Source organism: Sceloporus occidentalis, unplaced genomic scaffold (assembly GCF_023333645.1).
Source record: "Sceloporus occidentalis isolate IW3139 unplaced genomic scaffold, rSceOcc1.0.p SCAF_2, whole genome shotgun sequence".
Taxonomy (NCBI): domain Eukaryota; kingdom Metazoa; phylum Chordata; class Lepidosauria; order Squamata; family Phrynosomatidae; genus Sceloporus; species Sceloporus occidentalis.
The window spans coordinates 226,312,781-226,336,960 of NW_028316982.1; the positions used below are offsets into that span (position 1 = coordinate 226,312,781).

Genomic DNA, 24,180 nt, shown 5'->3' on the forward strand with positions numbered 1-24,180 from the left:
TTAAAAAACAGAAGGCACATATTTGTGTATCCATGTAGCAAAATTTGACACCCTTGTGTATACTCCAGGGAAATTAGGTCTTCCGCAGCCATACCCCCAGCTAACGATTCCTATGAGAAGCCATTTTCCATCACCTTTGCTTCGACAGGACAGAGGTCCTCCAGAATCTCCCTGAAACATATTGTTTTCAAACGATAAAGCTTTTAATATTTTAAAACATTTCAATGGATGCCAAGTGTTTTTAATTGATGCCAAAGAATGACACTATTTAAACCTTAAAGTATGAGATAACAGCGAGAAAAGAAAATTGCCATATATTCAGGACCAACAGGTTCCCCACCTCCACCCCAGAAACCAGTGTACAAAATCAAAGTAACCCATCAGTGTATATCAATCATGCTAACTGTGGTTAGGATTGATGACACTATTGTTATTAGATTTCTTAGCACAGACATGAACTTCAAGCACAAAATAGTAAGTGAGTCTGTGTATGAGATGGAAAGATTGCTGGGAAGATATATTTACCTTGCAGCTATCCCTTTTGCCTGACATCATCCCAGCACATAGCATGCGGGCTGTAATAAGCCCATACGTTGAATGGCACAATGTTTGATCCACAATTTCTACCTCTGCTTTTTGTAGAACTGCTGGTGCTTCATCATCTGAAAAAAAGATACAAAGCTTAATGCGGAAAGATTATGAATCAAAGCAGTCTCAATAATCCATGTCCCAGAAAAGTCAAAATAATAATAGCAGATGGGGCTGAGGCTGAGGCTGAGGCTGAGGCTGAGGCTGAGGCTGAGGCTGAGGCTGAGGCTGAGGCTGAGGCTGAGACAGAATAGCTAGCTTAAAGCCACATCTGGAATTTCCTGATTCACCAATTGTTCTGGTCAGGCTACAAAAGAGAGAAGAAAACTAATTCTGGCATTCATATAGTATCCAAAGGAAGAAAGCAAAAACAAGTAACTGTGCTCTCTTTATCAGCAGTCACATACTGATTAAAGTGAGCAATATCGTCTATTTTATGGTACTTCAGTTAAGATTGGTTTTTCAGAATTGGATTAAACCAGTCTTCCTATACCTTTCTTTTAGCAGATAGACCAATTAACTGTTTCAAGAATTTTTATGATATATGATCAATGTTACAGGACCTGTCTCTGAACTGGGAATTAAAAAGTGTAAAACTCTGTAGCAAAATAAGTAAAACTCAGGTGGGTTATAGACCGCCGCTTTGAGGCGGTCTGCCGCCGCCGCCATTTGCTCCGTGTGGGAGCCGCAGCAGCCACACCGCGCGGCTCCCGCGCAGAGCAAAAAAGGAGCTCCAAAATGTTGTACGTACGGAATACGTACTAGGGTTAGGGGGGTGCGGAAGCACCGCCCCTTCCTAACCCTAATACGTATTCCATACGTATTTTTTGGCGGTCTGTAACCCGCCTCAGTTTATTGTTGTTGGCTACCTCCAAGTCATTTCTGATTTATGGCAACCCTAAGGCAAACCTATCATAGGATTTTCTTGGCAAGATTTGTTCAGAGGAAGTTTGTCATCGATTCTGACAGCATGTGACTTGCCCAAGATCACCCAGTAGGTTTCATGACCAAGCTGGAAATCAGACCCTGGTCTCCAGAGTTATGATCCAAAAGCAGTGCACATTTATTATTTTATTTATTAAGTTCCATAGAAACTGGACAAAAACATTGGGCCTTGGCAGGAGTTGTACCTGTGCTTACTGAGATTTTTTTTTAATATCCTTATAACCTTGCTCCTAATACATTCCATTTCTAGCGAATTTCCAGGACTTGCTGCAAACTTTTTAATCTTGAGTTAGGCAGTGCTCTTTTCTTTCCCTCCTGGAAATTTCCAGTAAAGATGGGATCTACTGTATCATTGCCTTTCATCTATGTTGTCCTGCTGTTCATATATCTTGAATGAGTGTGCTACGCTTAACAGGATTTTTCTCTATATATTTCTTTCGCTCATTGCATTTCCAGTTACCAGGCTGAACCTATCACCCACCCCTGCCACCACCTTTATTTCACAGTTATAGTGTTAAAGTGGTACAGCACTTCAATTACTATTTTGGGGAGTGGAATAAATGTACAATACAGGGAACATGTGTACTGGGGGAGGGAGCATGAGGGGAGGTGTTGAGTTCATGGAGAAGATAGTTGGAAGGGTGGGAAGCCTTACTCACCTCACAGCTAAGCTCAAACATGGCAAAAAGAACTGATGAAACCGTGGTTTATTTAGGGCAGGACTGGGTGTGGGATGGGAAATAGCCACTGTTGTTGTTGTGATCCTTCAAGTCATTTCTGACCTGTGGTGAAGCTATCAGAGATGTTTTTTGTTGTTGTTTTTGCAAGATTTGTTCAGAGAGGGAATACTGGGAGTGAGAGAGTGTGATTTGCCCAAAGTTACCCAGTGAGTTTCCATGGCCAAGTGAGGATTTGAACCTGGTGCCTCGTCCAACACTCAGACTACTACACTGTTCCAATGTGTGAAATCTTGAAACATTTAATGGAACTATTAGCCCATCAGAAGGGAGCTTTTAGTTGCATTTACATCCTGTCTCTTCCTCTGGTTACATATGTCAGTCTGCACATTATTGGCTACATATGTGGGTCTGCACATCATTCTCACAATAACCTTATGATGTAATCAGTCTGAGAAAAAAATGCCAGCTTCAGGGTCGCAGAGTTCCATGGTAAAGCAGGGATTAGAGCTCATATCTCACAATTCCCATTCCAGCACTCTAACCAGCATGCTGGCTCACTTGTCCAAAAAAAAATATATATATATATAGCATAGGGGAGAGGTGTTTACCTGTTTCTTGTTTCTGCCCCCAGCCTGTTACCCAGCATTTTTCCCCAGGGTACACTCTGAAAGTGGCAGGAGGTAGACATATTGGCTGAATTAAAGATCTCATGGTGTCAGCCCATGGTGTGCTTAGCTGCAGCAGGGCAATGTCATAGTCATAATTTTGGCTGTTATAGTATTCATGGATGATGATTCGTCTCAGAGTAGAAACAAATTTGGCTTTTCCTTGGATACGCATTCCCATATGTGCTGTCCAGATTCTAGGGTCTGATAACCTAATGAAAATGATTTAAATAACAAACATAGTGATTGAATTGCTGGAACATGGAGAGATAGGTTCTGTTTAAAAAACAACAACCAGTTCCCACCTTTGACGCCTTCAAAAAGACGCTGAAAACATACCTCTTCTGGTAAGCATACCCTCCTGATCTTTTATAGACTCAACAAGTTTGCTACCTCCCGATCAGGAGTCTACCTCAGGCTGTGATAAATTTTTATATTGTACTAATTGTTTTTAGATGGGATATGGTTTTATATTGTGATTTTAAATAATTGTTATTAGTATTATTGTGTTTGTATAATTTTATTGTAATCCTGCCTCGATCCGTCGGGAGAGGCAGGACAATATAAATAAAACCTATTATTATTATTAGTAGTAGTAGTAGTTGTTGTTGTTGTTGTTGTTGTTGTTTCTAATCAACTGAAGAATTTACCTGCAATCCAAGAGGATTCATAGCAATGTCTTCTTTTAAGGCTGTAATTTACTGTAATCATGGATGTAATTTAAGGCTTTAATTTACTCAAGCATTATTTAGCACAGTTGGACTGACTTCTGAGTAAATATATAAAGGATCATGCAGTAATAATAATTCATAAATCACAGCTAGGGAACAGGTGGTTCACCATATGTTGTTTCATTGAAAGTACCATGATATTGACTATGTTAGGTAAGGCCAGTGAAAGTTGCACTCCAGCATATAGAGGAGGAGTGGACAAAGGGTGATCCTGGGGCCATATGTGTCCCTCCAAAGCTTTTCTGTGATCCTCGACTCCTGATTGACCTTTGGCTGCTTCCTGCAAAAAGGTCAATTCACTCATGTGGAACTCTCCAAGAATGGAAATTCACCTTTTAAACAGTTTTTGCACACTGCCCCATACTATTTAGCTCCCTCCACAGACAAAAAAAAACAAATCTATTTTTCAAAACCGTTAGTAAACTTCTGATCACTTATGGATTGCTTCTTCTTTGGCATTACATGTGGCCTCTGAGGGGCCTCAAGAGCAAAAAGAAAAGCAGCCCCTGGACTCACTGTATTTAACTATTTGTGATGTAGAAAGCTATATGATCCTTACTCCTGTCCTCAGTTAGGCTGTTATTTAAAGAAAGACTTACTAAAATCAGTAGGGCAACTGATGTGATCTAAACATGATTGATTTCAACAGCAACTAGATCAGAGTAAATTATTCTAGTAATTTTATCAATGTTATTTGTGTTATCAGACAAGGCAGGCACTGGATTTGCTTTAAAAGATCTCTGACAGCTAAACACTATGTAGGTGAGAATGTTGACTTAATCATTTGGCAAAACTCACAGCCACCTAAGCACTGAGAACTTTCAAAGATTGCTAGGGAAGCTTTGCTTCATAAACTGTCGTATAGCCAACAAATAAACCGAGTGTGTGAGCAATATAGATTTGTTTATGATGGTATCAAACCAAGAAATCAGAAGAAGGCTAGGATTGGGAAGGGCAGCTATGAAAGAACTGGAGAAGATAATAAAATGTAAAGACATAACTCTAAACACTAAAGTGAGGATCATCCAATCCATTGTATTCCCCATCACCAAAAGCTCTCTTTACCTGCACTGACAACTACGGTAGAGCACCTAAGGACTGGGGGCATGCTATCATTGTTCCCATATATGAAAAAGGAAAGAAGAATGAACTTGGCAACTATAGACCAATTAGTCTCCTCAACATTATCAGCAAGCTGTATGCAAAGCACTTGTAGTGGAAACTAAAAGATTGGATGGAACAAGAAAACATACTTTTAGAGGAACAAGCTGGTTTGAGGAAAGGCTGATCCACCATAGACCAGTGCTTCGTATTCCAACACCTCATCGAAAAGTATGCCAACTTCAACACAGTCTCTGTCTATGTTGCCTTTATGGACTTTAAAACAGCTTTTGACTCAGTATCTTGAACCAAAAACTATGGAAAAAATTGAGGCTTCCTCGATTGACCAACCTCTACTATATCTAATTTGTATGCTGCATGAAGAGACCTCACTCAAAATAAGTTGGAACTCCCAGGATAATCTCACTGATGCCGTTGCCACTGTGAAATGTGTCAAGCAAGGCTGCATTCTAGCTCCTCTCCTGTTCAACGTTTACATCAATGACATGTTGGATCCTCTTGACAGCACAAATGCTCATCCTCTGAAGCTAGAGGAAAGGCATATCTCTCCTCTGCTTTATGCAGATCATGCAGCAGTAATTTCAAGAACACCTATTGGTCTAAAAAGAGCATTAGGAACAGTAACAAAGTACTGTATTGCAAACAGGATCAGCCATAACTTAATTATCAAAAAACTAAAATCATGGCATTTGCTTAAAGGCCCAAGAACCGAAACTGGATTATAGATAGTCACAAGAGCGAACAGGTCTCCTGCTTCAAATATCTGGGGGTAATCTTTTACGCTACTGGTAATAGGAAATCACAGGGAGACTATGCTTCAAGTAATGTGCAGAGGAGCGCAACAGTCATCCTCAATTTTTTTATAACTGGTGGCACAGTGGTTAAATGCCTGTACTGCAGCCATTCACTCAAAACCACAAGGTTGCGAGTTCAAGACCAGCAAAAGGGCCCAAGCTCGACTCAGGCATGCATCCTTCCGAGGTCACTAAAATGAGTACCCAGGCGGTTGGGGGCAAATTAGCTTACTGCTAATTAGCTTACTTGCTGTTCACCGCTATGATCTTTGGAATAGCGGTATATAAATAAAATAAAATAAATATCCCAGCGGCACACAAAGTCTTCGAAGCCAAATTGGTTGCACAACTGCTTTATGGATCCCAGCTGAGACCCCTCCTCAACTCTGCACCATTAGAACTTATGCAATCCAAATTTCTAAGATCAGCATTCCAAGCTCCAAAATATGTCTCTAATGCAATTCTGAGACTGGAGTCAGACTTTATGAAAATGGATGCCAGAGTGTGGGTGACTATCCTCAGCTACTGGCTCAAACTATCCTTGGGCTTTTTCGCGCAGGCTCCTGGAATGGGCCTGGCGTGCTACAAAAGGGGCCGTGATGGGAACGGAAGGTAGCATAGGACACAGTTTATCACACAGGAGAATGACGATGACAACGCCAGAAGTTCCCATTGCATTCCGGATGCGTCCCCCAGGAGGCGATTTTCAGGAACTCTTTAGAAGTGTTCCTGAAAATCACCTCCTCTGGGACGCATTTGGAACATGATGGGAACTTCTGCCGGTGGCGGCTGTGTTCTCCTGTGCAGCAAACTGCATCTTCTGCCACCTTAAATTCCCATCATGCCCCCTTTTGTAATGTGCCAGGCCCATACCAAGGGTCTGTGCGATAAACTTTCTTCTTTCCCACCAGCCTTGCTCCACTTATCTTGACTCATGATTTCCTGTCTATGTAGTAACAAATGGTGACTAAAATTTCTTCACTGACTTTTTCTCAGATCTTTTGCTTAGCATGGTATATGAAAAGACTAAAGTGACCATCAAACAATGTGTGAGAGAATAGAGTGACAACTAGATCTAGCTAGCACCCCCCATCTTTAATTGTTAGTGACTCTAACAGCTTCAAGGACCTCCATAAGATAGGCTTCTTTAAAAACCCTCAAGTAAAAGCTTCTTAGAACTAATGCACATGACAGCTCCATGTTGGAACTGTGGTGTCCAATTCATTTTCCTCCATTGTTATCAGCTGTGTGTGGGATGTGGGAAGAGCTGGGGTATCCAAAATATCAGCTCCACTTTGTTCTGAACAAGCTAAATGACCCATGAAGATAGCGCTTTGGGTAAATGAGGAAGAGGTCATCTTTGGCATGCCAAGAACAGGACGTCTTTGTTTATTGGGCCTTAGCACATGTAAAGGTTCTCAGGTTATTTTTCTAACTGGTTATTGGAAATCCATGACTGACCATTACAAATTAATGGAAGAACAACAAATTCATTGTGCTCACCTATACTATATGCATGCCACTTTAGCATTATTAAAGGAAAAACTCTAAAGGAACTGACTTTTAACTACTTACCTGTTCCCCTGAAAACAATGAGCAGCTGACAGAAGCCATTCTTTGGATATAACTGAGGCTCCACAATAAGCAACTCCAGCAAATTGGAGGCTGACTTGCCACGGCCATTCACCATCCTGTGCATCTGAACCTCCTACAATCCGGAGATGTGCATTGGTGTATTTAGTGCTGCCACAGCCTTAAAAGAATATGATTCAAACTTTTTAGCAACAATAACAAAATACAGATTTTTTCAAGTAATATAAATTTAAATTACTAATGCTTTAAACCAATAGCAGGATAATTATCTAGTTAATGTTTTATCTATCATTTATTTTCTTAATATATTTATATCTAACCTTTCCACTATCATGGAGGCAGAATATTTATAATTTCTTTTTTTAAAAAAAATGCCTTCAATCCAAAGAGAATTTCAGAGCTGTGTACATAAAAGTAGAATGCCCAATTCAATCAAACAATTTAAAATTTTATTGGACTCCAATGTCCATCAGTCGCAGCCAGACAGACCAGCTCAGGAGGATAATGGGCACACTACTTATCAAGGAAGGACCCCAGGTCCAATCCTGTTTTACAATGCTGTGAGTCCAATTTACACTATCATAACTCACTTTTAGGTCATTGCAGATGAGAATTTACCAAATATGCATTGACCCCCACACCCCATCTACTTTTCCTCTGGTGCATTCTCCCTCCACCCCCCACCCCCCCACACACACACACACTTTAATTTTATGCTTGGCAGAGAGTGGCAAAGGAGCATCCAGGTATTTACCTATACCTGGATTATGACAATGGCTATCCTCTGGAATCTCAGAGGTCTTATGGGGATTCCTGAGGATAATGTTACTGCTATTCAGCCAGCCATGGGGACAGTAACTTGAAGCTTCTCTGTGTTCCTCCTGTTCACCACCAGCCAGGAGATGGCCATGCTGAGGGAGGTGTAGCAAAGAAAATGTGGGTTGAGTTGGATTGCATTGGGTTGGATGGGAGATGTTCATAGTTGTAAATGTGTGATATATGTCCTGGTGCAGGATATCAGTCTTAGATGTGATTTGTTTCACCGAAGTGATTACAGCATACACATTCAGGTCTTGCCAAAGGCTACAGACAGGTTATTCCAATCTTCAGTAATCAAAATATAACCATCCCAATACAGAGACTCATAAGCAGCCCGAGATCTAGCTGCCCAGGAGGCACCTGGGTGATTCTTACAACAGCCCCACTCATGGCATTCTAACTAGTTTTCTTCTGTCTGTCCTTATACAGTGGACCCTTGTTATACGCTGGGGTTTGGTTCCAAGATCCCCCGTGGATAACAAAATCCGTGGATGCTCAAGTCCCATTAAATATAATGACATAGCAAAATGGTGTCCCTTATAAAAAAAATGGAAAATCAAGATTTGATATTTGAAATTTATACTTTTTTTGAACATTTTCAAACCGTGGATGCTTGAATCCGTGTATAAAAAATCCGTGTATAAGAAGGGCCGACTGTATTTGGCTTGGAAGAGATATTGGCAAAGCTGTGGGGTTAAAAAAAGAAGCTTATCTTCTGATTGAGTTAGCCAAATGACTTGTGGGTTATAGTCATAAAGAATGGATGGGTGGTGCTCGCATTTTCCAATTGGGCATTGACTAAATTGGTGTGGGGACCTAGGCAGGATGTCATGAAAAGCAAGATTCAAACACTGAACTTTATTGCACAGGGCTCCAGGTAGGGACAAGAACGGGGCAAAAATGGGACAAAAGGAGCCTGGAAGGGAACAGAACGAGTGGGGGGATGCATTTTACTGCCCACAAGGTAGTCCCTCACTCGTTCCGTTCCCTGTCCTTGCATTCCCAATCTGTCCCCAGAGGAGGAGATTTTTGAGAACTGTTTTGAACAGTTCTCAAAAATTACCCCCTCTGGAACAGATGGGGAACTGCTGGGGAATAGAATGGAATGAGTGAGGGACTTTGTTTGCAGTAAAATGCATCCCCCCCACTCATTCCACACTCATTCCTGGCCCCATCCGTTCTGTTCCCGTCCCTGCCTGGAGCCCATGGTGTGATAAAGTTCACTGTCTTCAGAGGGACATTATATTTTGCCTAAACATATTAGGTTGATGAACACACTTACTCATTATAAATATGAATGCATTGGTAATTGATGGATATTGCACTGTATTAGTTATAGGAAAATGATGAAGGTGGGATAAAATTACATAATCTTTTGTATGTATTGAACATACAGAATATAAATGGGCTTAACTTTCTTGTATTTCTGGGGAGTACAACTTTAGGCAGACTTACTACAATTCCTTTCATCACTTCGATCAAGGCAATCTATGATTCCATCACATCTTGCATTTTGTTTCCTGAAGCAAACATTGTTGCTACATTTATAGGTATTGTTGGTACATGGAATGTCTGAAAGAGAACAACCAAATGCAAAATAAATGCTCTAACAATATTATTTTATCAGTTTCCAGACAGGGACTGATTCTGAGAGAGTTGCTGAACTATACAATGAACTCATGGCTAAGACAAAATTCAAAGCAAAGTCACTCAAGCTTAAAGTTTTATATCCTTGGTTTCTATTGAGTAGGATCACTGCAGCTAGCCATGTTTATGTTTATGAGACAGGACAAGAAATTTAAGATGTTAATTAAAGATGTTGTCCTAAATCCAATTATTAGTCCCTGCTATAGCAGATCCATTAACTCAATTGCTGAATGGTAAATCAAAATCTGAGAACCAGCATGATTTAATGGTCTAAATGCTGGACTAATATGCATTGCAGAAATAATGAAGTTTGTCACTGCTTTAGCTGTCATGGTTCAATGTTCTGGAATTCTGAAATTTGTAGTTTTGTGAGATATTTAGCCTTACCCATCAGAGAGCTCTGGTGCCACAACACACTACAAATCTCAGAATCCCACAGCATTGTCAAACTGCATCACTTTTGCAGTGCAGATGAGGCCTCTGGCTCTGGGAAATCATGGTTCAGATCCCTGCTTAGTCATGGAAACTTGCCAGGTGACCTTGGAAAAATCACACTCTTTCAACTTTGTAGGAAGGTAATGGCAAACCTCCTCTGAATAAATCTTGCCAAGAAAACCCTAGAATAGGGTTGCCATAGGTTGGAGTGGCCTTGAAGGCACATAACAGCAACATTGAATCAACAGTTGTGTAAATCATGTTGTTTCATTTAATCTACTCTCATTGCAAACATCCAAAACAGAATACGCAGCAGCAGTAGTGGCAGCAGCGGCAGCATGGCCCAGCATTTAAACCATTTTATATTCTTCTTCCACCATTGAGTGAATACCTCTGCAACTATACAGAGCGATACCTCTGTAACTATGAAAGTAACTTTTAAAAGTTACAGTTTTGCCATAAAAGAAATGATGTTATCCCTTGCTAAGATACAATTACAATATCACTTAGGCATGTCTTAATTATTACAAAAAAGATTTAATTAAACATTACTAATTATTTATAACTATTTACTTCAAAGTTCTGGGTGAGACTCACTTTCAGTGCAATGTTGTTCATCTTGGCCATCTTCACAGTCATTTATTCCATCACAGAAAATGGAATGGTGTTGCATTAAGAAGCTGGTGCTACAGTTTTGTTTGGATGTATCTAAAATGAAGAGAAGAAAATCACAAAATCATAAGGAGAAACTATGCCAAAGGACAGCCATAAAGGACCATCACTCTATTTTCAATTATATGCTATAGGTACTTTACCACAGAAGAGTTCATCGCTTTCATCAAAACAGTCATTGATCCCATCACAACGCCGATATCTTTGGATACATAAACCAGTGTGGCATTCAAAAGATCCCAATGGACAGGCTAAAGTCAAGAGAGAGAACACCTATCATTATAGATTCTGGTTTGAATATTAACATTTCTATTACAAAAGAATAAGTTGTCCCATTCCCAAATGGACATCACTCATTTCCAAGGGTAGGAAAACTTCCTGGCAGATTCTTCCTTTTAATAAAATCCCTTTAAATTCTTATTTTAGAATTTAATTTTTTTTTAAAACACACATACACACATACAGTTTATCACAAGGATGGGCAAACTCCAGCCTGTGGGTTGCATGTGGCTCTGGGAATTCCTGATCCCCCCTCTCCCCCAAGTCTCCTGACTCCTCAATTAAAAATTCCTGGGTGCAAATTCATCCATCCTGTAATGGTTTTGTGAAATTGAAGGCTTTCATGGCCAGAATCCATAGTTTTTTGTGGGTTTTTCGGGATATGTGGCCGTGTTCTAGAAGAGTTTATTCCTGATCTAACTCTCTTCCATGCCAGTATTATCTGAAGATGCCAGCCACAGATGCAGGTGAAACGTCAGGAATAAACTCTTCTAGAACATGGCCACATAGCCGGAAAAACCCACCCAAAAATGTAATGGTTTTGCCCCCCATCTACTCCCACCTTCTCACACACCTTTAAAAAAAAACCAAAGCTGCCCTCCCTCCCTCCCCCCCCCCCCCCCCAATAAGAGAAAATTGGCTGAAATAGAAACCAGACCTGATGTCGCTGACATCCTGTTTCTCTTTTGGCCAATTTGCTGCCACTTTGGCTTCTGGTAGGTTTTCAATGTAGATTAGTGTCTTGGGTTATGGAGCAGCAAAAGTGATTCTGAGCCATTTGGGGGCATTTCAGGTGGAAAAAAAATCCCTGGAAATATTTCAGAGATTTGGGGTGCAACAGTGCAGCCCATTAGGTATATAGGAGTAAAAACTGGCCCCCAACCACTCTTCAACTGCCCACCTTGATTTATCAAGAGAATATTCTGGTAGTAACTGGAAGGTATAATCCGTAGTTACAGACTGATAACCTGGAGTTACAGATCTGTAACTGCTCTATATTCACTAACACTACATAGGCCTGTTACAGACTGCCAAAATAAAGCTGCTTCGGGTCTCTTTGGAGCTATTCTATTTAAATGATGCATGCATCCTAAGAATCCGGAAGCTGCACCAAAAGCTGCACTCTGGTGCTTAGGAATGGAGTGTGGCTTTGGCGCAACCTCCGGACTCTTAGGACCCATGCATTATTTAAGTAGCATACCTCCAAAGAAACCCGAAGCAGCTTTATTTTGGCAGTCTGTAACAGGCCATAGTCACTCACAACTGTGGCACTGCTGTTACAGTCATTTGCCCTTCCTAACCTAATTTACCAGGCAATAGCCACACCTATATATGGAAGTCTGATTAGGACACAGGAGGAGGATATTCTTCCTCCCTTCAACCAGTGAGTGAGCAAGATTGATAATCACAAACTGGACCCCTGACACAATTCCTTGTTGTAGCCTTGCTCACCTACACCTCAAACCATGGCTCACCCCATTCAACAACATCCCCCCAAACCCTCTGAAATATTTTCAGAAGGTGAGAGGGGCCACTGTAGTAATGAGGATGTAATATAGGAGCTTATCGCATGGGGCTGCAGGAACGCATGGAATGAAAGGGGGCATGATGGGAACAGAATGGGGAAAGGATGCATTTTACTGCATGCCAGAATGCCACCGATGCCACCGGAAGCCCACGTTCCATTCCCCATCCATCCCAGAGGAGGTGATTTTCAAGAACTGTTCTGAACAGTTCTTGAAAATCGCCTCCTCTGGGATGGATGGGGAATGGATGGGGAACGGAATGCAGAGTTCCGGTGGCATCTTTGGAATTCCAGCGTGCAGTAAAATGCATCCTTTCCCCGTTCCGTTCCCATCATGCTCCCTTTCATTCCATGCTAGCTGCGTTCCTGCAGCCCCATGTGATAAGCTCCTTAGTCTCTTCCACCATCCCAGGTGCATACACCAAAATCTGGATCAACCCTCATAGCTGATGAATAGAAACCAGTTGCTGCCATATACAAAATATGGTATTATCCCATATGTCAGTGATTATTTCTAGTGTGTTTTCATTCAGACAGTTTTTCATATGACTCAAAGGAAATTAAAGTAAGTCTTACGTTGACTGATGTTGTACAGCCCATATTCCACAAGGAGCGGCTGCTCTGAAAGCTTGGAACTACATTGAAATTCAATGTTGACCCCAAAGCTTGCAACACGAAATATTGTTGGATGGTCAATGTAATAGCCACAGTACCTAGAAGATGAATATGTGTTAACTTGTAGTATGGAGCACATTTTAGTACTCTTAGATGAGATGAGGGTTATGCAGCCCTACAGATATTGTTGGAATGCAAGTACTATGTTTGGCCAAGTCTCTTGGGACTTGCAGTCTAAAAAGGCTGGAAGACCACATGATTCTTGCTTAATGCCTGATTTTATACAAGGCTGTGTGCTTGTTTGACATAAATGTAGACTATAGCTCAATTACAGCACACATATTTTGCATTCATAAGATCTCAGATTCGATTGCTGGCATAACCACATATAAAAAATTATGAGAACAAGCTTTCTAACTCATGTCCTAGACGGCCATTGTCAGTCAAACAATACAGAGCTAAATGGGAAAAGGCTGACCTGGTACAGTGTAACTTCCTATACTGCTAAGGTTCAGTGTGTTTCTAAGGGCTCATATTTTAGGATGCTAGTATACATTCTACATCAGATTCTCTCTCTTTCTCCTTCCTATAAATGTTCTCATTTCTATCTACCACCTCCCCAGTTCTATGCTGCACCGTTGTGCTTAGTTGCCATGCTGAATAGAAATGTAAACATGTGAAATTACACTGTGCAGGCAAAGCTTGGACAAGTTGCTTCTTTGGCAACTTCTAGAATGCTCCAGGCATTATGACCACTGGTTATGCTGGCTGGGAATTTTGTGAATTGTATTACAAAACCTCCCAACTTTTCCAAGCTCTGGTCCAGACAGCATATGTTGTATGCAAATACATCTGAAGGACATATGTGAATTGGTTGAGGACATTTTGTACATTGACATGTTTGTTTTAATGCAGTTAATCCTATCTACCATCAGTCTCCTTATCATTGCAGCCAAAAGTTCCTATATTTGCTTCCTTGTTAATGTACTACTCCCTTGAGAGAAGCAGTGCTAGTTATCTGTACAGATGAATAGCCTACATTGATATACTTACATATGCTCATTAATTTTCCACCATCCATGCTCACAGCCTTTAATGCTTTTTTCACGTATAGTATAGTTATGAAATTTCAGTGCTATACCAAAGTCCTTCTGGGGAATCTGTTTTTGAGAAAGAGTAATTACATTTGACATTAATGTTATGTGAGGAAAATTCAGCTGGAAAAATTTAATTATGTCATATCTGTGTAGACTTACATATATGTGTGTATATATGCATGCCAGGGTTTTATCTAGGCTGGGGGAGCCGATTAGAATAAATTTTAGATGCCAGTGCAAATAAAGCTGTTGGGAAAACTGGTAGGTAGTTAATTTTTCCCTCTCTTGTTAGGGTCCTAGCAAAAACCATGTACACATATGTTTGCACATACACCACCATCATCCCAACATAGCTGCAATTTGCTTTGGAAGGAAAGCAACATCGAATAGACACAGACTAGGGATGGATGAATCTGTCAACTTTGGTTTCTCTGAAGCCATGTTGAGGTATGCATACACCAGTTCAGATACACATACACATCTGAATAGACAGGAAAATTGCTAGATTCTAGCTCCACCTCATTACATTATGATTGCCCTCTTTCCTGTATCTGAGGAGGATCTCCATGAAATTTTAAATCCTTGAAAAGCAGGGAGACAATCTATTAGATAACCTTCCATGAATACAAGAGATTCTTAACTTCCTAAAGTAACTTCCACATCTAGAAGGTAACAACTTGTGACAAAGGGGCAAAATAGAGGAAGAGAGGCTAGCCAGACCATTATGGGACAGACAGAAGGGCCTCTCCTGCAGATCTCAAGGCTTGGGCAGGCTCCATTTTTTTAGTTTCTTGTTTTTCCAGTCATACGTTTGCTCTGTCACATTTCTACATAAGTTTTTGAATGTTGTTTTAAAGGACACAACATTTCAGAGGCATTTTTGTGCAATTTCTAATAATGTACACAATTTTGTATACAGTTTTCTATAAACTGGTGTTTGGAAGGAAGAAATTATGCATAACTTACCTGAGTAACTTCATTCATTCATTCATTCATGTACTTGTCGCACAACAAAATTACTTCATAGGGAACAATAATACTTTTTGTGTAATGACTAATGATTCTTGTTACCTTTCAAGGACATTTTAAGCAGAATTTCAAGGGGCTATTGTGGTGAAATTTTTCATGTTGTATGCCATTACCATCAATATTAAAATTGGGAGATTTTTTTTAAGTAATAGAAAATTAGTTAAAAAGTAATTAACACATGATATCCCAACAAATTATGCTGGGGAAATTTCAACTGAGTTACATAATGAATTACTTTTGTAAAGTAACTTTCTAAGATCAGATTTTTCCTGGCTTTATACAAAATAGCAAAATAGTTTTATACATAATTTATACTTATGTAAATGCTGATATATTTGTCTGTACTTTTCCCCCAAATGCAGAATTTTGTTTGCATTTTTTGTGGACTGGTAAACTTCATTCAGTTTTTAAGAATTATGAATACTGAAAGATGACTGTTTTAGTTCACACCTAGGCATGGGCAGGGTGAAATAGGTCAGTCTGTATTCAAATGTAAACTGAATTTCTCCCTCATCTATTGTGCAGACTCCCTGACTCCCTCAGAGAGTATCCATATTCAGTTTCAACACAACTGGAATGTTCTTTTTAAATAATAATAGTAATAATAATAATATGACTTGCTGATTTTGGAAGATAGGTAGTTGCTCTTACTCGTTGCTCATTATAAAAAGTAACTAAGGAGGGGGTGTACAGATGAGGAGAAAGGGGCAGACAGAGGCTGCCCCTTTCTCCCCAGGATTGTGGCCATGCCGACCAAATGGCGCGGCAATGATACACCTGGAAAAAGGAGATATGAAATGCGGCTCTTTCTCTGCCGCTGCCGAGACACCATAAGCGTCCTGGAGCAGCGCTGTGACGTCCTTCATGCACTACACAGTTTGGACATGACGCATGAAGCACATCAGCGTCACGAACGACATGGTGTCTGTGGAGCATGGTAGAGCTTGGGAGCATGTAGATGCTCCACTCTCCCGAGCCCTACTTTTGGCCCCAGGCTGGAGCATAGCACCAGTCTGTGCCAGGCCTAATCTTGTTCATGACCAACAAGATTTTTTTAAATTACTTTAGTATTTTTTTAAAAGCACAATACAAAAATGGCCTAAATCCGTCTCAGTGACTCATGAATAGCCATGTTTTAGGAATAATGAGTAAACATTACTTGCTATCACTCTTCCAAACAAGCAACAAGGCTATCCATCTGTAGGATCCTCTGGTAACATATTACAGGCAATATCATTATTACTTGTAACATATCGCTTCCAGACTCTAGCTGTGACTGAAAAGATGGGCTTCTGGATCTGTAAGCTGCTTAACAAATTTCCTCCTTCCTCCTGGTTCAAAACTGACAAGCGGGTACTCCACTCAGTTGTAGTTTTTGATTTCGGTATGCTGGATTATAAGTGACAGTGGTTGCCACAGTTTAACTGCCAGCCAGAGCATGAGAGCCTTGGATAGAGAGGGCAGGCTGGCAGAGGCAAAGAGCAGGTGCAGCTTTCCACCTTCTCACAAGGACACCTTTCATCTCCCACTATAGCTACTTGACCAAAAAAGAAAAAAAGAGACAGAGAGAGATTCAGGCTTTGTACTAAGATCAAAGAGCTTAGAATCCTGCAACTTCATCTCATCAAAGAGAGTGGAAGACTGGAAGCCCTGTTTTCTAATCAACAGCAAATACAGTGAAGTGAAATTGCAAAAGTCCTGCACAGTGAGGTTTAAAATTACCTGAAAAGTCCAAGTACAAATGCATTTTGGTGGGTAGTGGCTTGGGTAATATGGACTCATGATTCTTCCTTCAAAGCCAGTACTTCCTAATGCTACCATAGCTTGTCCACATTCTGATTAAGAGAGAGAGAGAGAGAGAAAGAGAGAGAAACAATATTTATTGTTACACGATCTAGGAAAAAAGCACCGGGAGTTTTGTTTTTGTTTTATTTTATATCATTAAAAAGAACTGTTTGGTCATTTCATATACTGCAGGTGATACAAATCAAACAGAAGTAAATCTCACTAAGTTCAGTGGGACATACTCCTAGGTAAATGTGTGTAGGAGTGCAGTCTATACTTCATTCATTCACTCATTCATTTATATATTTAAGCATTTACAATCATCCCTCCACATTCATGGTGGTCTCAGGCTTGTGGGGTCGGAAGCTTCAGAAGAGTGGTGGCAAACTTGCGAATAATCAGATCCATGGACCTTAAATCTGCAAATGTGTGGGGCTGACTGTATATCCTCCTTTTGTTACACAGGTTTCAAGTTCGCTCAAAAAGAAAGCAAAAAAGATAGTTATTTTTATTGATACAAACCAAGCAAAATAAGAAAACATTGCAATAAGCAACTGGCTCATGAAAGAGCAGCAAGCCATACAAAATCAATAAAAAGATGCCAAGAGCAAGAGAACTTGAAAGAAATGATGCAGGGATGTTTGTCAGATATTCTTAAAGGAAAAGGGAAATTCCATTTAAAATCTTAAATAGGCTTTTCCTCATGCGTAAAAGCATCAGACACATATGCCAAGGGAGTGAATTCCAGATTTTGCTTGCTTGCTTGCTTTTGAAAAACAAATATTTAAAGCAAATATTCTTTGCACATTAGCCCAAAAAGCTGACAGAGCAACTAATAAGTAATATGACAGTCTCTGCCTTTAGGTTTACAATCTAAATTTAAGGCATGTCACATAAGGTATATGTAATGGGAGGGGAGAAGGAAAAATAAAGTTCAGTGCTTACAAGGAGAAGCTGAAATAAAATGATATGGGGGGGAGCTGATAAAAAAAACAAAGCTCTGTCCTTTATGTTGGTCAGTATTTTGCCTAAACCTACCACCACAAAGAGGGGTGTTTCCCATAAAGCAGGGAGTGGAGGGGGAATTTTTCCACCCCAGACCTCCCACGCCCAATTAAATTTTTCTGAACATTCAGTTTACTTCAACAGGCAGGCCTGAAGGGGAAAAACCTCTCTTCACTAGACTGTGAACTGTTCAGAGATTTACATGAGCCACCTTGGAACAGATTTTAACCTGAATGTCACATACACTATTCTGTGTCAGATATATTATTCCATAATTCAGTTTGTAAATGAAATACTGGGGAAAGGAATAAAGTTGGAGTTAGAGATGCAAGTCCCATAAAAGATACCCTGACCAGGATCTGGAAAAATTGTCCCAAATAAAATAACTGTCATCTTCTGGCCTGGGAGGGAGTGAAAGGACAGACCCAACGCCATCGGGCCCGGTCTCGATTAAGAAGAAGAGTCCTCCCTGCAGTCCATCTGCCTTGGTCAAGGCCTCCGAGGGAGAGAAGAACCGCTGGACCTGATCACCTTCCCCACCACCATTCCCTTCTCCTTTTGTGTCATGTCTTTTTAGATTGTAAGCCTGAGGGCAGGGAACCATCTAATTAAAATAATAATTGTAAGCCACTCTGAGAGCCTTTAGAGCTGAAGGGTGGGGTATAAATAAAGTAAACAAACAAACAAACAAATATATTATCTCCATTATTTTCCATATCCCCCACCAGCATGCATAGCAATTATCAGGAAATGACCAGAGGTCAGAAAGATGGTTGGTTTGTTTGTTTTACACACTCTCCCACATACATGAATGAGGTGTAGACCAAACTAACAATAACAACAAAGACAACAACAACTTGTCAGGATTCTGGAAATCACCATTAGAAAGCTGAAGAAAATAAAAATCCAGTTTTTAAAATATAGTGGGTGTTTTCTATACTGTGTATGACAACTACTCCATCTACTGGTACAATAGAGTATAAAATTCAGACTATGTTGGTCTGAAATACCAATATGCAAAGGGATCTTTGAGACTGTTAAACTCAAAGGTGCTACAAGATTCCAAGACACTAATACTAATCCCTTTGAATACTTATAAAGTATAGAGTTTTAGAAGTTATGGCCATAAAATGCTACCAGCGATCTTCCAGATTGGTCTAAAGGAATATGGGTTTTTGCACCCTGGCTCATTGGATTTTTGCCAGTTGTTATCACATCTGCATCCACTCATTCTACTTTTTGTGAGGCTGTTTGTAGCAATTACATGTAGCAATTCCTTATATCACAATGAACTGTTTAGGGCTCTTCCAAAAATGATCTGGAGCATGTTTTTCTGAAATGGTTGTATAGCCGGAAGGGTCAGTTTTCTCCTCCCTATATTTTTAAAAAGATTCTTAGAGTTATAGAGTTTCATCACATGACAAAAGAAAGTGGAAATATAGCCAGAAAATAGCAGCTTTTTCTGTGCCTAACTGCATGACACTGCAGTGCTTCAGTTCTCTTCAGGGATTATCACACGGGAGGCTTACCATGGGTTAAATGCTGGCAAAATGCTCCTGAAACATGAAGGTGTGATAGCTGGTCATGCTTCTGATTCGTCATTGAGGCATCTCCTCGCCTCTCCTGTCCTCACAGCCTTCGTGGAACAGCCATTTCTTTAATAAGGGGAACTCCTTTGAGGATGGGAGAGGCGAGGGGATGCTTCAGTGATGCTTCATAAGCGTGATCAGCTATTACACCTTCAAGCTTCTGGAGTGTTTTACCGGCGTTTTAACCACAGTCAACTTGGGTGTGGTAATCTCCTTCCTGTGAGAGACGGTTGTAAAAGAGTATTTTTTGTCAAATGGATTTTTCCAATTAGACAAAAGACATGCTTTTAACACAGTCTCCCATGAGAAGAGAACTTACTTAAATGCTATGATGCCATGCAGTAAGGCATGGAGAACGCTGCTACTCTCCAGCTCTGTTTCTACTTTCTTTTCTTGTGTCATAAGGCTCATAGTGCTATAGCGCAACACTGGCATTTCATTGATGCACTAGAGCATTATAACTCTTAACAAATCAAATAAAAGAGGAGAAGTGGATACTTTTTTTTATATGTCTCAGAATGTAGGCCTTCTTGGATATTGTTTCAGTTGCAGGAATGACTTGTGCAGCTGGACCAGCCAAGAAAGAGAAAGACCTAGGACTAGGTACAGGTAGACAACAGGACAATAAAAAAGATGAACAAATGGTAAAACAGTAATGAAAAAGTTAAAAAATCAGATTGGCATGCCTTATTTGAGGAAGGATGGGTCATATTTTCAAAGGCAGAACATTACTTAAATTAGGGTGAAGCTATACAATATGACTACAGCTTCTACATTTTTTAAAAAATGAAAAGGCAGGTCAATCTAACAGCACCTTGATTTTTTTATCATGTAGTTTCATGTGTAAAAAAAAGCACTTACTCTCTTGTGCTATGACCTCAAAATAGCCATGAAATTCTTTTACTTTCCTCACTTGTGCAGACTTCAGTGTAATCAACATCATATTATTAGTAGAAACGAAAGACAGGAATGAATCGGTTGGTTCACAGATTCTGAAACAAATGGATTTTGTTTCATATATACATAGTATACAGTTCATTAATATAATAATCCCCTTAGTTGGCTTGGCTCTTTTCTTAGTTAGCCAGTTAACTAAGCAATTGTGCTTCTAGTTGTGTGAGCAACAACAGTTGCACTAATACATTTAAAAAAAAAAACACACATTTTAAGAATGACAGTCTGAACTACCTCACAGAGTTGTTGTGAAGATAAAATAATGGAAGAGGGGAGCCATGTATGCCACCATGAGCCTACTGCAGGAAAGACAGGATTACTAATGACTGATTTATTAGATTCTAGATATTTAGCCTTAACCAAACCAAGGCCAGGGGTGTAGCTAAAAGTGTGTGTGTGGGGGGGGGGGGGGGGGAGGGATGAAGTTGTTGCCTCCCAAGTAAGAATAGTGCCCCAGTGAAATTTTCCTTCAGTCCTCAAATTTCTATCATTGCAGAAATGTAAAACTACAGTTCAGCATGTAGAAATACAGCTTAGGCATCAAAGGACAAGGGGCAGGCAAAGTTTCCATTGGCATGCTAACACAGTGTATAAGACCTCCATGTGTGAACAATTTTCAGTGACTCATTCTCTGCAATGCTAGAAATTTGGGCACTGAATGACATTTTCATCACTGGTTAGAATTATTTTTCTCTCTTTTTATGGTTACACTTATGCCAGACTTTGGTCTGGTTGTGTTCCAATTCTCCAGATGCTCTTTTAGTACTGTGTATTGGCATAATTTTCAGGGAGGGGGGAGTGGAGGCAAACCTTGAAATTTTGTGTTGATTTCATTCTATAGTTCTAGGGTCAGTTGTGTTTAACCAGGACATATTAGCAATAACACTTTCCTATTGTTTCTGCAATCCTCTTGTATATTAACTCTGAACCTGTTTAGTTAAAAGGCAGTCACAGAACTTGATTATTAGATTCCTCTCCCACTTAACATTTTGATAAATGTTAAAAATAGTCAATAAATCTTTTCAATGAACCTACAGAATTGTACTGAGAAGGGATTACATTTCTGAATAATTGTACATGTGACAAAAAAAATCCCTCCCCCAACACATTTCTCTGCTGTAACATTTTCAAATAAATATTGCTGAAAAGGCACACCTACCGATATAGTATCTTACTTTTGATTGGCATCAGAGAGTCGTAAATGGTCAATGAATCTGTGATGCAGTTATCAGCTTCAAGCTGAATGGATGCTATGGAAAGGCGAATTAAGTAGCCAACCAATGCAATCAATTTGAAATAGCAGATCATTCTTCCTGATTTTGCTGAAATGTCCAGTGGAAAATGCTGATGCAGCCGGTCTGCATGCAGGTCATATATGCAGTTTGTACCTGCAAAAAAATAGCACACATCAGGCATTAAAGGCCAGTGCTGCTGAGATTATTATACTTGTAGAAAAGGCAGGAAATCAAGCTTTACACAAAGAGGAGTGAATTTTTTCATCTCAAGTCATTGATAAAACATGAATATGTGCTGTTCACATTTAAACTATTAACTCATGAAATGTTTTTGGCAAACACTCTAATGCTCTCTCCTCTAATGGAAGCAAATTATAAGTGATGTTGTTACTAAAAATTGGCATCTCTCATGGAGACCACCTTGTAAAGTACTCTAAATACACAAAAGCAACACTGCAAATATTATTATTCAATTAACCAATCAGACAAATACTATTTTTAACCCAGTCTCAGAATTTAATTCAATGCATGTCAGACAATATACACCTCCTGGAAAAAATGGAGTCAGTCAGAACATTCATTATAGATAGCAATTTACCTGTTCCTGTTGTAGAAGAGTAATCTGACCGGAGCCCAACTGCATTGGAGAAGAGATACAAATGATTCTCCCCTTGTTTAAACAACTATTGCAAGAAATGGTCAGCAGATGCTGTACATGAAATAATGCTCCACTGTTTTAAAGCTTTTATATCACAGCCTGAGAATGAAATCCAATTCATGTGAATTTATGAACTCACCATAATTTGATTTTTAAAAAAAGATTTGAGCACACCTCAGAGAAGGGAAGGGAGTCATGCCATATAGTCTTATAAAGAGCTTGGAAAAGTTTATTATTATTATTATTATTATTATTATTATTATTATTATTATTATTACAACCACCAGAATTTTCCAGTCAACTGGCTGGAAGGTTTTTGGGAACTGTAGTCCAAGGATATAACTTTTCCAGGTTCTGCCCAAACTCCACACAGATCAGCCAGCAGATGATGTGAAAGACATATGCTGAAGGGCCTGATGAGTTTCAGCCTGTAAAAACAGACAATCATGTGCAAATATTCTTAGCAAGCAGAAGCAACTTCCTGTGTTTCCATGTGTCATTTCACAAGCATGCCCTTAGATAATGAGAGCTGGTGTTTTCTTAAAAAGTTCTTGACTTCCTGAAGTCTCTGCAATGAACTGAGCCCATCGTAAAGGCAAAATGATTTTGAAAGGCCATTCAGAAAAGGTTAAAAATGGGGCTCGACAGTCTGCCCTGAAAGGGCGGGCTGTAGCCACCCGTTTTTGTTCCTGAGGGAACCCAAAGCAACCAAACCGCACAGGTTCCCTCTGCACCAAAAAAGCAGATTCTTCTTGGTGCATGTGGCCACATTGGTGAGGCAAGCGCAGCGCCCTTACGTGCAGATGCTGCACTGCACTTGCATCATCACGGCAGCCCCCCTAGCTGCATGCTAGGGCTTAGGAGCATGTGGATATTCTGCACTCCCAAGCCCTAATTTTGGCTCCAGAGTGCCACAAAGCACCCGTTTGTACCGGGTCAATAATACAGAAGTAGCAGAACATAATAATGCCTTTTATAACTCATTTTAAGAATCTTCTCCTTAGCTATGGAATTGCACTGTTGCAAACTGTTATTCCCATGTGACAAAAGTATATATTTTTCCCCAGAAGCTACTGTTCTCTGGGGAAAGGGGAGCTTATTTTTGGGAAGCAACCTGTAGGATGTGAAACATTTTAAATTAAGCAGAAATACCAACCGCTAAGCACAATGGAGTCCATATCAACAGCAAGACCTTGAAGACTCCCTATTGAAGTTCGATTTGTGATGCTTGTCTGAATTGAGTCCTTCAAAATCGCTGCTACACAATCTTCACAAAAGACTTGACCTTTAGCCTGTGGCACCACAAACACAATCCAGAAATGCACAAGTAGTCCCCCATTGTTGTTATTACTGAAATCAAATATAAAAGCAGAAGTGTCATAGTATTTCTTAGATCCTTAGAGGATCCATAGTGGATCCCTACAAATCTTAAGATTCTCCTATTGTTTTAGCAATGTACCAAAAGTGTTTGGAGGATAAGATTCTTTGCTGAGCATGAAAGTAATTCTGTGTTGGCATAGTTCACATATTTGACAAAAATAACTCTTTACACACAGGTAGCAGAGACTGCAAAATGGTTGACTATTTTTCTCTCTCTAAGAAACCCAGCTGGAAAAAGTAAAAAGAAACATGTCCCACCTGACATCTGAGACAATGGACTGCTTATAAAATTTGGAGAAAGCAGATTTGGTATATACCAAGTTCATCTGAAAGAGAAA

At 39.9% G+C, this 24,180-nt stretch overlaps 1 protein-coding gene across 1 annotated transcript; it reads right to left on the minus strand.

Annotated features, from left to right (window-relative positions):
• TMPRSS7 (transmembrane serine protease 7) lies at window positions 1-24,180 on the minus strand. Its single transcript, XM_089508154.1, has 15 exons — window positions 24,101-24,180; window positions 23,619-23,812; window positions 22,403-22,441; window positions 21,729-21,957; window positions 20,477-20,607; window positions 16,959-17,071; window positions 14,164-14,270; window positions 13,072-13,208; window positions 10,835-10,942; window positions 10,617-10,727; window positions 9,393-9,509; window positions 7,101-7,278; window positions 2,822-3,090; window positions 526-662; window positions 1-171 (listed from the first exon to the last, which is right to left on the minus strand). Exons 1-15 carry the CDS (start codon window positions 24,166-24,168, stop codon window positions 1-3), a joined length of 2,109 nt encoding a protein of 702 aa, XP_089364280.1. The 5' UTR covers window positions 24,169-24,180.

Bases quoted from the DNA above. Each gene is read 5' to 3' on its own strand.
- TMPRSS7 (XM_089508154.1), bottom strand. From the start codon at position 24,168: ATGAACTTGGTATATACCAAATCTGCTTTCTCCAAATTTTATAAGCAG. The intron at 23,813-24,100 runs GTGGGACATGTT...ATTTGATTTCAG, and splicing joins TCCATTGTCTCAGATGTCAG to TAATAACAACAATGGGGGAC. The intron at 14,271-16,958 runs GTAATTTTAAAC...TCTCAAAAACAG, and splicing joins TTTGTACTTGGACTTTTCAG to ATTCCCCAGAAGGACTTTGG.